At 48.0% G+C, this 14,268-nt stretch overlaps 1 protein-coding gene across 2 annotated transcripts in view; it reads left to right on the top strand.

Annotated features, from left to right (window-relative positions):
* The window catches only part of LOC127634272 (phosphatidylinositol 3,4,5-trisphosphate-dependent Rac exchanger 2 protein-like), a 212,030-nt gene that overhangs the window by 62,240 nt on the left and 135,522 nt on the right, over nucleotides 1-14,268 (top strand). For both annotated transcript variants that reach the window (XM_052113748.1, XM_052113747.1), the window contains exons 7-9: nucleotides 2,764-2,897; nucleotides 3,023-3,126; nucleotides 10,158-10,307. In XM_052113748.1, coding sequence (XP_051969708.1) covers nucleotides 2,764-2,897; nucleotides 3,023-3,126; nucleotides 10,158-10,307 — 388 coding nt within the window. The remainder of the gene's footprint in view (nucleotides 1-2,763; nucleotides 2,898-3,022; nucleotides 3,127-10,157; nucleotides 10,308-14,268) is intronic.

Below are 14,268 nucleotides of genomic sequence, written 5' to 3'. Positions count from 1 at the left end.
ATAAGTATGAGTTTTGCATGTTTGGAGATATATGTAGCAGCAATGACCACAACTATTTTGAAACATGGTTAAAAATAAGGAAATCTTCGCATTTGAATGCGGCCGCCTTGCACACGTACTTGTGTTTTAATAAGATATTTTATAAATCAAAGGCCATGTTGTTTTAGCGTTCAGGATATGTGTTGAAATGATCCCAGCCAGATTTCTCTGTCCACATCAACCATTGTAAAAACATACCGCAGAATGAAAACCAGGCGGTCAGAGTTTTATGATGGAAATCTGTGGAATGTTTTATAAAATACAGACATGGGTTTTGAAAATTATGTTGACTGATTTTTTTTTTTTAAAGATCTACAATTTCCCTGGACGATTGTTTCTGTCTGCAACACATATCTGAGCAGTCACACCCTTCTGGTAGGCGAAAAATTGTATACAGTTAGTATGTGTGGCCAGAGCTGTCACATAAGTATTGCGGAGGACTGCAATGAATATTCTGGAGAAATTTATGGAAATTTCTCCAGTTAGTGGCATGCACTGTTCAGTGTTTCATCCAAAACAGCTTTTATGAAGTACAGAGTGACCTTTTGGAAGCCGTTCCCAAATCTGTTTTAGCCTTTTGTCATTCATTAATGACTGTTTGCCTTCCTGCTACCTCATATCCAGGAAACAAAGCCTATGACAGATAGAGGAACACGCACACATGCACACACGCACGCACACACACACACGCAGGCACGCATGCACGCATGCACACATGCACACAAACAAACAGAAAGCTCAGAATTGTAATATTTGCGCTTTTAAACACTTAAAAAATTGTGTTAAAATGGCTAGAAATAGTCTAGAAATTAATAAAAAATAGGTTAAAATTGTGAAAAACTTAAAAGAAAGGGTAACCAGTTACAGAACCTAAGAAAGAGGCATGCACTTTCCTTTATATTCATTTACATTTTAACCTAAAATCATAATATACCCTAATATATTTTTTGGACCTCTGGCATTAAAGAGAGGAAGAGGACAGTTGTCTGTTCTCACAGGCTGTGGGTGGAGACGGGATAAGAGAGCACTTTTTTCCATGGCAGTGTCCAGAGGTGACTGATTGCTCATTATTGTTGACCTGCAGCACAGCTGTGTGTCCTTCAGAGCAGTGGAGCAGTGATAGGGTGTACTGTCTGAACCAAAGACAAAAGTCTGGGCAGATTTAAAGGAATAGTTCACCCAAAACCTTAATTGTTTTGGGAAAATTGCATTGCCTCATTTTGTTTCAAAGTTGTATTATTTTCTATCATCTGAGAAACAGAAAATTAGGTATTTTGCATAATGTTCTGGCTGTTCTTTTCCAAACAATGACAGTGAATAGGTTCATATGGCTCATGTGCTATAATACTTTTGAAGCCAAACAATAGCTTAAAGGGATAGTTTACCCAAAAATGAAAATTCAGTAATTGTTTACTCACCCATGTGTTGTTATAACCCTGTATTACTTTTTTTTAACACAAAGGGAGAAATTGTGAAACAGTTGTATGCTCAGTGATGTCTTTTAATGGCAGTTTATAGTGACAAACTCTTCAAGCTTTATAAGAGTACAAAAGTATAATTCAGCAGTCTAATAAATAATTTTATGAGACACATGATTGCTATGAAAGCATATGATAAGGTTTATTAAGAAACAAACAGAAACCTAATGTATTATTTAGTGAAAATGTTTACTAACCGTTGATTTCCTGTGCGCGTTGAAAGAGAATGAGAGTAACAGTTCACGAAGCCCCCTCGCGAAATTGAGGGAATTGGGCGAAAACTTGTTTTGTTTATTGATAGTGACAACGGAACACAACGCAGCTTCACACAAAACAGAGAACAGAACTGAGCACAAAATTGTTTCATATGGGCTTATAACAGTAACTGAATTAAAATTTTTGGGTGAACTAATCCTTTAATGTGAGGAACTAACTGAAGTTTATTCAATATTCGCTGAAAAACACCCCTTTTGCCGCTCAAATCTCATTCATGTATAATCATATATGAATGAGAGATGATAGCTATGACTTTAAATAAAAATTGGATTCTTAACACGCCATATTTGTATGTGCTCAAACGCTAATGAGATTTAAGAGCTATCAGTATGAAATGAAATTTGCACAAGGCCAGATTTAAAATAAAAAGATTGTATTTTGACAAATTTGTCACATACACTGCATATGCATTTATAAAAGATTTAAGAGCTATCGCAATAAATAAAAATGCTAAAAGGCCACAAGTAAAATAAAACTATTATATTTAATGCTGAATATTTCAATGTGCAAAAAATCTAAACCAAATGTGTGGAGGCTTCACACTATTCTTCGTGGCATCCACACACAACTCGCCACGCACCCCACCGAGTGCGAACCACATTATAGTGACCACAAGGAGGTTACCCCATGTGACTCTACTCTTTCTAGCACCCGGACCAATTTTGTTGCTTAGGAGACCTGGATGGAGCCACTCAGTATACCCTGGGATTCGAACTCCTGAACTCCAGGGGAGTTAGTCAGTGTCTTTACTCACTGAGCTACCCAGGCCCCAGAAAAGATTGTTTTTTTGACAAATTTGTCTCTAACACTGCATATTTATTTTGGTCAGAAAGCATGTGTCAGAAATAATTATTTAGCTCTCATGTTTATGGAATTTACAGTGACACTGTGATTTGTGTTTGATTCCTGGTAAAAAAAAAAAAAAGAAGGGGTAATTGAATTTTTTTTGCCTATTTTTATCTTTTCTCAGGGCTCCAACATCACAGACAGCTGTACTGAGATGCTCATGCAGGGAATTTTGCTGAAGATCTCTGCTGGGAACATCCAAGAACGCATATTTTTCCTCTTTGACAACCTCCTGGTGTACTGCAAGAAGAAGAACAGGTCAGCCTTCATTTATTTCAGTCAGACCCTTCAGCTGCCAGCTGTGGTAGCACCTAATTCGATAAGAGAGAAGCTCACAGTAAACTTTGTTTTTTGGAAGTATAGACAACTGTGTTCTCTTACAGGCGTTTGAAGAACAGTAAGACGGCCACAGAGGGTCCACGATACCTCTTTCGAGGCCGAATCAACACAGAGGTGATGGAAGTGGAGAATGTGGATGATGGAACAGGTCTGTGTATAGTATATGTAATTGTTCATTAACTCTCTCATGTCATTGCAAACCAGGATGACTTTTATTTCTTCCATGGAACCCAAAAGAAGTTTAGCATGATGTCCTGGATGCTCTTTTCCATATAGAGAAAGTGAATGGGGACCGGGCCTATCGAGCTCCAAACATGAAAAAAAAGTACCACAAAAGTTGTTCATACCATTTATCTGAAATGCAAAATAGTTGGCTTTTGTATGTCTTGTCAAACCTGATGTGATGTTTCTTGACACACCAGATTTTAATTTCTGTGAAACTTGCAAACGGTAGTTTGCAAATTATATAGACTGATTTTATGGTGTTTTAAATATTTTTTGAAGCTTGACAGCCCTGTCCACTTTCATCGTAAGGAAAAGAGTAACATCAACATTCTGCTGAACTTCTCCTTTTGGGTTACGTACAGGTTTTAGTGATCTACCCCTTTAATAACTCTGAGAACCTGAACTGAGACTTTTTTACTGAGATCTACCAATTTCCTGCAAAATAACTGAATAATGTTCCCTCCCATTGGACATGATGAAATTCTTTCTGAACTGACATAATTTGGGGGAAAAGTAATAAATTGTTTTAGTTTTGATGTGGCACCCTGTAGATTGTATTTCTACTGATACACTACTAAAATATTTGGGCTAAGCATCTAACAACTTTAACAGCTAAAGGTTAGAAAAATGGCATTTTCTGGGCAAAATGACCAGTGCTTGGAGCCCAGTGACTGGATGAACTCTTGAATGCAGTGTGTCTTGGCTAAGGAGAGGCCATGATTATCAGTTATATTTATAGAAAGCAATTATTTGCTCCTTGGCGGACTTATTATCTGGCTGCTCTAGAGATGGATGGGTTTCATTCCATGGAATCCAAACAAAGCCAGCTCTACCACGTTTACTTGTGTGTCTTTTCCCATTCTCCCCAATGGCTGTAACGAACCCCGCTCCTTCGGTTCACCCTATTCCCTCGAGCTTACATGCTCGTTCAGTTCCCTCGAGTTCCCGCACTCATTCTGATTCCTCGAGCTCTCATGCTCACTCGCATTCTCCCCCCTCGGGCTCACATGCCCGCTCCCAATCGCCAGAGTATTGAATACACCTGCACTCGCCTCAATCACCACACTCATTGTATACACCTGCACCCGCCTCTATAAATACCACAGCACATTCGTTTCACTGGTGTTGGTTATTGTTTAGTTACCCCTTCACTTTGCCAGCTCTAGTGTTCCCCTAGCTCCCCTGTTTATTCTACTCGTTAGTTTACCCACAACTCTATTCTGATTACCCCGGCTCTGACCCCTTCGCGTTCCTCGACCACTCTATTTGTAGATTTGCCCCTTTTGCCCTATCCTGATTCCCCCGGCCTCGACCTTACGCTTCCTCGACGATTCTCCCTCTGGATTTTCCCTACTGTACCTTCGCCTGCTCTTTAAATAAAAGCAGTGTTTGTTCACATTGTGACTGTCTCGTCTTGTGTGTGTGTGTGCGGGTTACAGAATAACTAACCTCACCGTAGACAGTCACAATGGAAGCCGCTGATGATTTCCGCAGCTCATTAGAACGGATTTACAAGGCACTTTCCGCCCAGGGATCTACGGTTGGCCAACACTACCAAACACTCGCGGCACAGGGACAGCAGATACAAGAGATTCTGCAAACGGTACGTGCGATTTCTGATCAGTTTTTACCTGTTCCGCCTGTGTCTGTCCCTGTGTCCGTTGATGTTCCCACTGTGTCTCACAGCGCCGCGAGCTTTCAAGCCCCCTAGCGGTTTGACGGTTCGTCGGATGCTTGTCAGGGGTTTTTGATGTAATGCACTGTGTACATGACTTATCACCCCCTTTTGCAAACTGACTGTGAGAAAGTGCACTTTGTTATCTCCCTGCTCTCGGGCAAAGCACGGCAATGGGCCACCGCATTGTGGACCGCGAATAGCCCTCTTTTATTGTCATACAGCCAATTTTGTCACCAGATTGCCGTGGTTTTTAATCACCCGGCAGCTGGCAGAGATATCGGCAGCCGCCTCATGTTTTTAAAGCAGGCGTCTCGCACTGCCGCTGCCTATGCACTTGACTTTCACACCCTTGCCGCGGGTAGCGGGTGGAGCGACCCGGCTCTATTGACTGTGTACCGCCTGGGGTTGAATGACTGGCTCCAAATGGAGCTAGCGTGCCGAGGGGAATCGCTGTCACTGGAGGACTACATTCAGCTCTCCATTACTGTTGACAATCTGCTTCGGGACCGTGCTTATCAGAGCCCCCCCGTCGTCCACGAGCCTCCGACGGCTCACAGCCCACCTAAACCCGTAACTCCCGAGCGCTCTCCCACAGCCGAGCCCATGCAGCTTGGTCGCGCTCCACTAACCCAGGCAGAGCGAACCAGACGGTTGACCCTGAACCTCTGCCTGTACTGCGGCAACCCGGGGCACCGCATCGATTCCTGCCCACTCGGCCCTCGGCGTACCCTCTCCAGAAGCCAGGTGAGAACGTCTGTTTTCCTCAACGTTACCCAGAAACAAGTCTGCCTCCCAGTAATGTTGACCTTTAACGATGTCTCTTTTTCTACCCCAGCCCTAGTGGATTCCGGGGCAGCGGGAAATTTTTTAGACGATGGCTTGGTCCAGAAACTGTCCACCCCCCTCTGTCCAGTCGTGCCACCCCTCAGAGTTAACTCTCTGAATGGGGCACCCCTCGGATTGGGTCTCATCTCCTTCCGGACCATGCCATTGTCCCTCCAAGTGGGCTTGTTTCACACGGAGGTAATCCAGTTTTGGGACGAATGGAAGCCTGCGTTCATCACCACTAGGGGGCACTACGAATTTTTGGTGATGCCGTACGGCCTCGCCAACGTCCCTTCTGTGTTCCAGTCGTTTATGAACGACGTCTTCCGAGACATGCTGGACCTCTTCCTCATCGTCTACATCGACGACCTGATAATTTACTCTGCCTCCCTCTCTGAACACACCGTCCATGTCTCGAAGGTGTTACAGAGACTCCGAGAGCATGACTTGTTCGTGAAGGCCGAGAAATGTGCCTTTCACCGCCCCTCCGTCTCCTTCTTGGGTTACGTCCTGTCAGCAGGAACTATGGAGATGGAGACCGATAAAGTTGCCGCAGTCCTATCCTGGTCCGAACCTAGTACGCTCAAAGAGCTCCAACGATTCCTGGGTTTTTCCAATTACTACCGGCGATTCATTAGAAACTTCGGCAAAATCGCCGCACCCCTCACGTCCCTCACACGGGGCAACCCGAAGTTCCTCACCTGGAACACACCTGCCCAGCAAGCCTTCCAGGCCCTTAATGAGGCCTTCACGACCTCCCCAGTCCTTCAGCAGCCAGACCCCGCTCTCCCGTTCGTGGTAGAAGTAGATGCCTCTGAGGTAGGAGTAGGAGCTGTTCTTTCCCAACCACACGGGACTCCTGCCAAGTTATACCCTTGTGCATTCTACTCCCACAAGCTGTCCTCTCTCGAACAGAACTACGACGTCGGGAATAGAGAGCTGCTGGCCATCAAGTTGGCCCTAGAGGAATGGCGCCATTGGCTGGAGGGCTCTAGGTTCCCCTTCGTCGTTTTCACCGACCACAAGAACCTAGAGTACCTCCGCGCAGCCAAGAGACTGAACCCTCGCCAAGCCCGGTGGGCTATGTTCTTCACCCGATTTAATTTCACTGTGACTTTTCGTCCAGGCTCCCAGAACCTCAAGGCAGACGCACTTTCTCGCCTATTCAACCATGGCTCGGAACCCTCTGAGTCAGAAACCATTCTTCCCACATCGTGCGTCGTTGCACCCGTTCAGTGGGAACTCACGGAGGCCATCCTGCAGGCTCAAGGCGACGAGCCCGTGCCTCCTCAAACACCCCCCAACAAGGTATACGTACCCACTATCATTCGCCCTCAACTGATGCAGTGGGTACATACTTCACTTTGTTCTGGCCACCCGGGAATTACCCGGTCTACCGAGCTGCTTGCTCACTCAAAGATGACATTCACGACTTTGTCCTCTCATGTCCGGTCTGTGCCCAGTCCAAGATGCCTCGTCACCTTCCTGCAGGTCTCCTCCAGCCGTTACCAGTACCAGACCGACCGTGGTCCCATATTGCTATGGACTTCATCACGGACTTGCCCCCCTCAGACGGCCGGACCGAGATCCTTGTGGTCATAGACCGTTTTTCCAAAATGTGCCGCCTGATTCCTCTGCCCGGGTTGCCCAACGGGACACAACTGGCCGACCTGGTGATCACCCACATCTTCTTTTACTTCGGTATTCCCGAGGAGATCACCTCTGACCGGGGTACCCAGTTTACATCTCGCTTCTGGCGAGCTTTCAGCGACAGACTGGGTATCCAACTCAACTTCTCCTCGGGATACCACCCCCAAACCAATGGCCAAACCGAGCGTCTCAATCAAGAGATAGGCAGGTACCTGAGGGCCTACTGCGCCCAAAACCAGGGCAGTTGGCACACCTACCTCCCCTGGGCCGAATACGCCCAGAACAGCCTTGTCAGCGCATCCACACACCTCACCCCCTTCCAATGCGTCCTGGGCTACCATCCACCTCTGTTCCCGTGGGAAGCTGACCCCAGTGACGTTCCGGCGGTAGATGCCTGGGCCCAGAGAAGTGCCCAGGTCTGGAGAGCCACCCACGACCAGATACAACCTTCCGTTCAAACCCAGAAGGCTAAGGCAGACCGCCGACGCCGTCCTGCCCCCCTGTTCCATCCGGGTCAAAGGGTTTGGCTCTCCACCCGTGACATCCGTCTCCAGCTCCCGTCAAAAAAGTTAAGTCCCAAATTTATCGGCACTTTTAAGATCATGTCACGTATTAACCCTGTCACGTACAAATTACTTTTACCACCCCGATACAAAATCTGTCCTGTGTTCCATGTTTCCTTTCTCAAACCAGTTCACTACAGCCCCATGTTTCCACCCACGGCAGCCCAGACACCCCCTCCACCACTCGATGTCGGTGGTCAGCCCGCCTATACGGTCCGGGCTCTGCTAGACTCCCGACGTCGGGGAGGCGAGCTGCAGTACCTGGTTGACTGGGAAGGCTACGGACCTGAGGAGCAGTCGTGGGTACGATCAAGGGATGTCCTAGATCCAGCCCTTAAACTGGACTACCATCGCCAGCATCCCGATCGTCCCGCACCACTTCCCAGAGGTCGCGCTCCTCGCAACCAAGCGCGGCCGTCAGGAGCCGCCCGTAGCAGAGGGGGGAGCACTGTAACGAACCCCGCTCCTTCGGTTCACCCTATTCCCTCGGGCTTACATGCTCGTTCAGTTCCCTCGAGTTCCCGCACTCGTTCTGATTCCTCGAGCTCTCATGCTCACTCGCATTCTCCCCCCTCGGGCTCACATGCCCGCTCCCAATCGCCAGAGTATTGAATATACCTGCACTCGCCTCAATCACCACACTCATTGTATACACCTGCACCCGCCTCTATAAATACCACAGCACATTCGTTTCACTGGTGTTGGTTATTGTTTAGTTACCCCTTCACTTTGCCAGCTCTAGTGTTCCCCTAGCTCCCCTGTTTATTCTACTCGTTAGTTTACCCGCAACTCTATTCTGATTACCCCGGCTCTGACCCCTTCGCTTTCCTCGACCACTCTATTTGTAGATTTGCCCTTTTTGCCCTATCCTGATTCCTCGACCTTACGCTTCCTCGACGATTCTCCCTCTGGATTTTCCCTACTGTACCCTCACCTGCTCTTTAAATAAAAGCAGTGTTTGTTCACATTGTGACTGTCTCGTCTTGTGTGTGTGTGTGCGGGTTACAATGGCTCCATGTGAAATCCAGACATTGGTTATTATTTGCTTTTAATTAAAGTAATTAGGATAATAGACACTTCCCATGCATGGCTGAAAAAGTGCTCTCCAATTCATAAATGTATAATGTCACTTGGATTAGATTTTTCCAATTACTTAGCTGTAAGAAATATTGTTAAGGTAAAAGGATGTTGTGTAATATTGTAATTAACTAAACAATAGGATCAGGCTTCATATGGAGGTTGAGAGCAATATTTAAATTGATTAAGTGTAATTTTAGAAGGGTTGATTGGGATTTAAATAACCTCAATTGATGGACAAAATAATTTGTATCTGCAGCATTTCTATAGCATTTTTGATGCTTAATAAAAAGATAATCTCAGAATTGATTCAATTGAATCAAAGGAACATACTTTTACTGATCGATATCTGGCTTACTTGGGCGATGTACTGAATTGAGATGCACAATCATTGATAAACACAAGCCATTCATTGGGGAAGAACACACATGCACCCAGATTGACTGATTATGATGTGAAATTACACCCGATTTCTAATGCATGAAAAGGAAATAAAGTGTCTATTTCAGTTTATTTGTTTATTGCTAAAATGTTTATTCATTTATAATGTTTAGAGTTATACTGTAACAGCTCTTGCTGGCAAAGCATACATTTGGAACACAGAAAACTACTTATCCCGAAAAATGCATGAAAGTTATTAAACTTTCACACAGTTTTATTTTAAAGCCTCAAAAAAGTTCTATTTTTGTCTGCGTTGCACACAATCTAAAGATATTGATGCAATCAGTGCTTCAGTATTGTTCTTCAGGATTGTTTCAATAGCATGTCGATTCTCCACGACCTTGTAATTAGAGCAATCATTGTGCCGTCTGCCTGTGATCCATTTTGTTCTCAGGCTGTTTTGTTTGTTGCCTGTTTCATGTGGGAATGTGTGATTTGCTCTGAACTTTAGAGCTTGCACAGGCTGTCCACACTGCTTTGTTTATGACCAAGAACATCCATTTTGTCATCTGGGCTGCTTTGATAGATAGCCTGGCATACAAATGTGGAAAGAAACAGGAATGTGAAGTGGAGAACATCGCTGGTTGTGCCACATGTAGGCAAATGGGCCACACAGACAAAGAAAATATGTTTTGGAAAATGTGAGGAAGTGGCCTGGCAGGGCTATAAAAGTCTTCACTGTCGAGCAGACATTGATTATTCATTTGTGTTTTTTCACAGCGGATTACCACAGCAGCGGGAACATCGTGAACAACGGCTGGAAGATCCACAACACAGCGAAGAACAAGTGGTTCGTTTGCATGGCGAAGACGCCGGAGGAGAAGCAGGAATGGCTGGAGGCCATTTTGAAAGAGCGGGAAAGACGAAAAAGTAGAGTAGTGAAGAGATTAAATCTTCTGAGACAAAAACAGTTTACATTTTAGCTAAGTGTGCATGTCAAAAGTTAATTAAGTCTTGTTTTAAGATTTAATAGTCACACTTATTTTACTGTGTTACAATGTAATTACATAAGTAGTTACTGTGTAAAAACAATGATTTGCATTTATTGCGCTGTTATAGTTATTACTACAGTAGTTAATTGTATTCGAAGGTTGTTAAAACCGGGGGTGGTAGTGGGGATAAGCTCCCACTCTCTATAAAATGCCCCAATGGTGTGCGTCTCAAACAGCCTCTGACAACCCAGTCCAGCTCCTGGCCTTCCCGTGTGGCTTAGCTACTAAGCCCGGCGAAACCGTTTCCACTAACAGGAGAAGGGGCAAAGGCGGTCCTCTGGCGCCTCAAAACCAGTCGCTTCGGGCAGATGGGGCTCGTCAACATTGGATGGTAGCTCATCTAGGAGAAGGTAACTCTGATTCCAAACCTCCGCTGCCTTGCGGTATACCCCTTCTGGGGATAGGCTAAGGGAGTAAACCCTGACAGAAAATCCGGAGCTGGAGTCCCTAAGGCGGCTTGACATAGTATTGTCTTTACCGGCAACTCCTGCGGCGCAGCTGGAGCCAAGTTGTATCGACTTTGTCTTTCCCTTGGATTCTTCAGCTTCGCGGAGAGGGGGGGCCTGCTGCATGGGCAACAACTGGCTCTCCATATAACTCTGCCCAGGCTCTGTAGCTCCACTGGAGAGGACACTCCAGCGCCATCGCAAGATGTCGACTCAACACGGGAGGGGGCAGTTACCGGTTATAAGCTCGTCCGATTGGCGAAGGAAGCGAGCGCCAGGGGTCCCCTTTGACGGTGGGAGAGGTCATATGCGCCTCATTGGACAGCCACCGCCCGCCTTAAGCTGGGCAGCCCCCAGCCAGTAAGGTGCTGTCCCGCCATGGCTCACCTGCCCCACTGGGTTCGTGGGGATTAGAGAGGCATCTCTCGAAAAGTGGGCCATTAAACACTCGCACCAGGCAAGTCAAAGCAAGAACCAAGAAAGAAGCCTCCAGCTCTTCGTTTCGCTAGCTGGAACGTCAGGACTATGTGTCCAGGACTAACCGCAGACCTTCTGCAGATCGATGACGCAAGGAAGACGGCCGTCATTGACAGGGAACTATCACGCTTGAACCTCGACATTGCCGCCCTACAGGAGACCCGGCTGGCTGACAACGGCACCATCAGGGAAACAAACTACACTTTCCAGGCTCTGGCAGGGGAAGTCCCCAGACCAACCCAGGCAACATGGTGTTGGCTTCGCTGTGAAGAACACACTTGTCAGTTTCACCGAGCTCCCCACAGCAGGCACAGAGAGGATACTCACCCTCCGGCTGTCAACGTCTTCTGGCCCAGTCAACATTCTCAGCGTGTACGCCCCAACCCTCTGCTCCACCGCCGAGGAAAAAGATGAGTTTTACCAGGCCCTAGATGAAGCGATATCCAGGTGGCCCAGCACTGAAGGCCTTTTCCTCTTAGGAGACTTCAATGCAAGAGTAGGAGCTGACCACAAGGCTTGGCCCACCTGCCTCGGAAGCTTTGGGAGGGGGAAGATAAACGAGAATGGCCAGAGACTGCTCGAGCTCTTGTGCCACCACAGCCTGTGTGTGACCAACACCTTCTTCAAGTGTAAAGAGATCCACCAGGTGTCATGGAGGCACCCCCGATCCCGCCACTGGCACCAGCTTGACCTGGTCATCACCAGAAGAGCGGATATTGGTTGCGTCCTCCTCACCCGCAGTTACCACAGTGCCGACTGCGATACGGACCACGCCCTCGTAGCAAGCAAGGTGCGCACTACACCAAAAAGGTTGTACCACTCCAAGAAGAAGGGTCGCCCACGCATAAATGCCTGCTGCGCCAGCAATCCTGAGAAAACCCAGCAGTTCATCAGCAGGCTGGAACACGCCCTCAGCGAGGAGTGTCAGCAGATGACACCATCGACTCCAAGTGGCTCCGCCTCGCGACGCTGGTTTACAACGCCTCCATTACCGCCTACGGGAAGAAGGAGCGGAAAAATGTCGACTGGTACGAGGCACACTGGGAAGAAATGGAGCCCGTGACTGAGGCAAAAGGAAAGCCCTTCTGGCCTACAAGGCCAATCCAAGCCCTAGTATCTTACAATCCCTCCGGACTGCCAGGAACAAAGCCCAGCAGACCGCCCGCCACTGCGCCAACACCTACTGGCTAGACCTCTGCAGCAGCATACAAAGAGCTGCCGAGACAAGAAACGCAAGAGGGATGTACGAGGGCATCAAGAAGGCAACAGGCCCAACCCCCTCCAAGACCGCCCCCCTCAAGTCCAAGACGGGAGAGGTTATCACCGACCAGGAAAAGCAGATGAAGCGATGGACGGAGCACTACCTTGAGCTATACGCAACGCTGAACGTGGTGACTGACACGGCTCTCAACGCCATCCCAGACCTACCAGTCATGGAGGAGCTAGATACCCCACCAACCATGGACGAGCTCAGCAAAGCCATCGACTGCCTTGCCTGCAGGAAGGCGCCAGGGAGCGATGGAATCCCTCCCGAGGTTCTAAAGAGCGGGAAACCAGCCCTGCTAAAACCACTTCATGACCTCCTCTGTCTCTGCTGGGAACAGGGCTACATCCCCCAGGACATGCGAGACGCTAACATTGTCACCTTGTACAAGAACAAGGGAGACCGTAGTGACTGCAACAACTACCGGGCATCTCCCTCCTCAGCATTGTAGGCAAAGTGTTCAGCCAGCGTCGCTCTGGCCCGCCTGCAGACCCTCGCCTCCAGCGTCTACCCCGAGTCCCAGTGCGGCTTCAGGGATGGCCGATCAACAGTAGACATGATCTTCTCACTACGCCAGCTGCAGGAGAAGTGTCAGGAGCAGCATATGCCACTCTACATCGCCTTCATCGACCTCACAAAGGCGTTTGATCTGGTCAGCAGAAGCGGACTCTTCAGGTTGCTGCAGAAGATTGGTTGCCCCCCGCACCTGCTTGCAGTGGTCACGTCCTTCCACGAGAATATGCACAGCACAGTATGCTACAACGGCGCAACATCCGAAGCCTTCCCAGTCAGCAGTGGAGTGAAACAAGGCTGCGCCCTGTGCTCACACTCTTTGGTATCTTCTTCTCCATGCTCCTCCAATACGCCATCAAAGACTGCAGCGAGGGTGTCTACATCTGCACTAGGTCGGACGGCAAGCTCTACAACATAGCCCATCTCCGTGCCAAGACCAAAGTCACAGAGGTACTCATTCGTGAGATGCTCTTCGCTGATGACGCAGCCTTGACTTCACACACGGCAGACGGACTCCAGCAGCTTGTCAACTGCCTCTCACACGCCTGCAAGGAGTTTGGATTGACCATCAGCCTGAAGAAGACCAACGTCATGATGCAGGGAGCAGAGACCCCTCCAAACACCGGCATCGACGGGTACAGCCTGGACGTTGTTGAGAACTTCACGTACCTTGGGTCCACGATCTCAAGTTCGTTATCCATCGACCCTGAGATCAACAGCAGAATCGCCAAGGCAGCCGCAGTCATGGCCAAGTTAAATCAGCGAGTGTGGAACAACTCTAGCCTCACTGAGACGACCAGACTGTGCGTGTACCAAGCCTGCGTGCTCAGTACGCTCCTTTATGGCAGCGAGTCATGGACCACCTACGTAAGGCACGAGAAGAAACTCAACAGCTTCCACATGCGGTGCCTGCGTCGCATACTGCATATCAAGTGGCAGGACAAGATCCCCAACACCGAGGTGCTGGAACGAGCCAACATGAGCAGTTTGTATGCAACGCCAGCTGAAAGACGGCTGCGGTGGCTTGGGCATGTCAGGAGGATGGACGCAGGCCGCATCCCCAAAGACCTCCTCTACGGCGAGCTGGCTGAAGGCACCAGAACCACAGGGCGCTCCAAATTGCGCTTCAAAGACGTCTG

This window comes from Xyrauchen texanus, chromosome 41 (genome assembly GCF_025860055.1).
Source record: "Xyrauchen texanus isolate HMW12.3.18 chromosome 41, RBS_HiC_50CHRs, whole genome shotgun sequence".
Classification (NCBI taxonomy): Eukaryota; Metazoa; Chordata; class Actinopteri; order Cypriniformes; family Catostomidae; genus Xyrauchen; species Xyrauchen texanus.
This window is presented reverse-complemented; position numbering and strand designations above follow the sequence as displayed.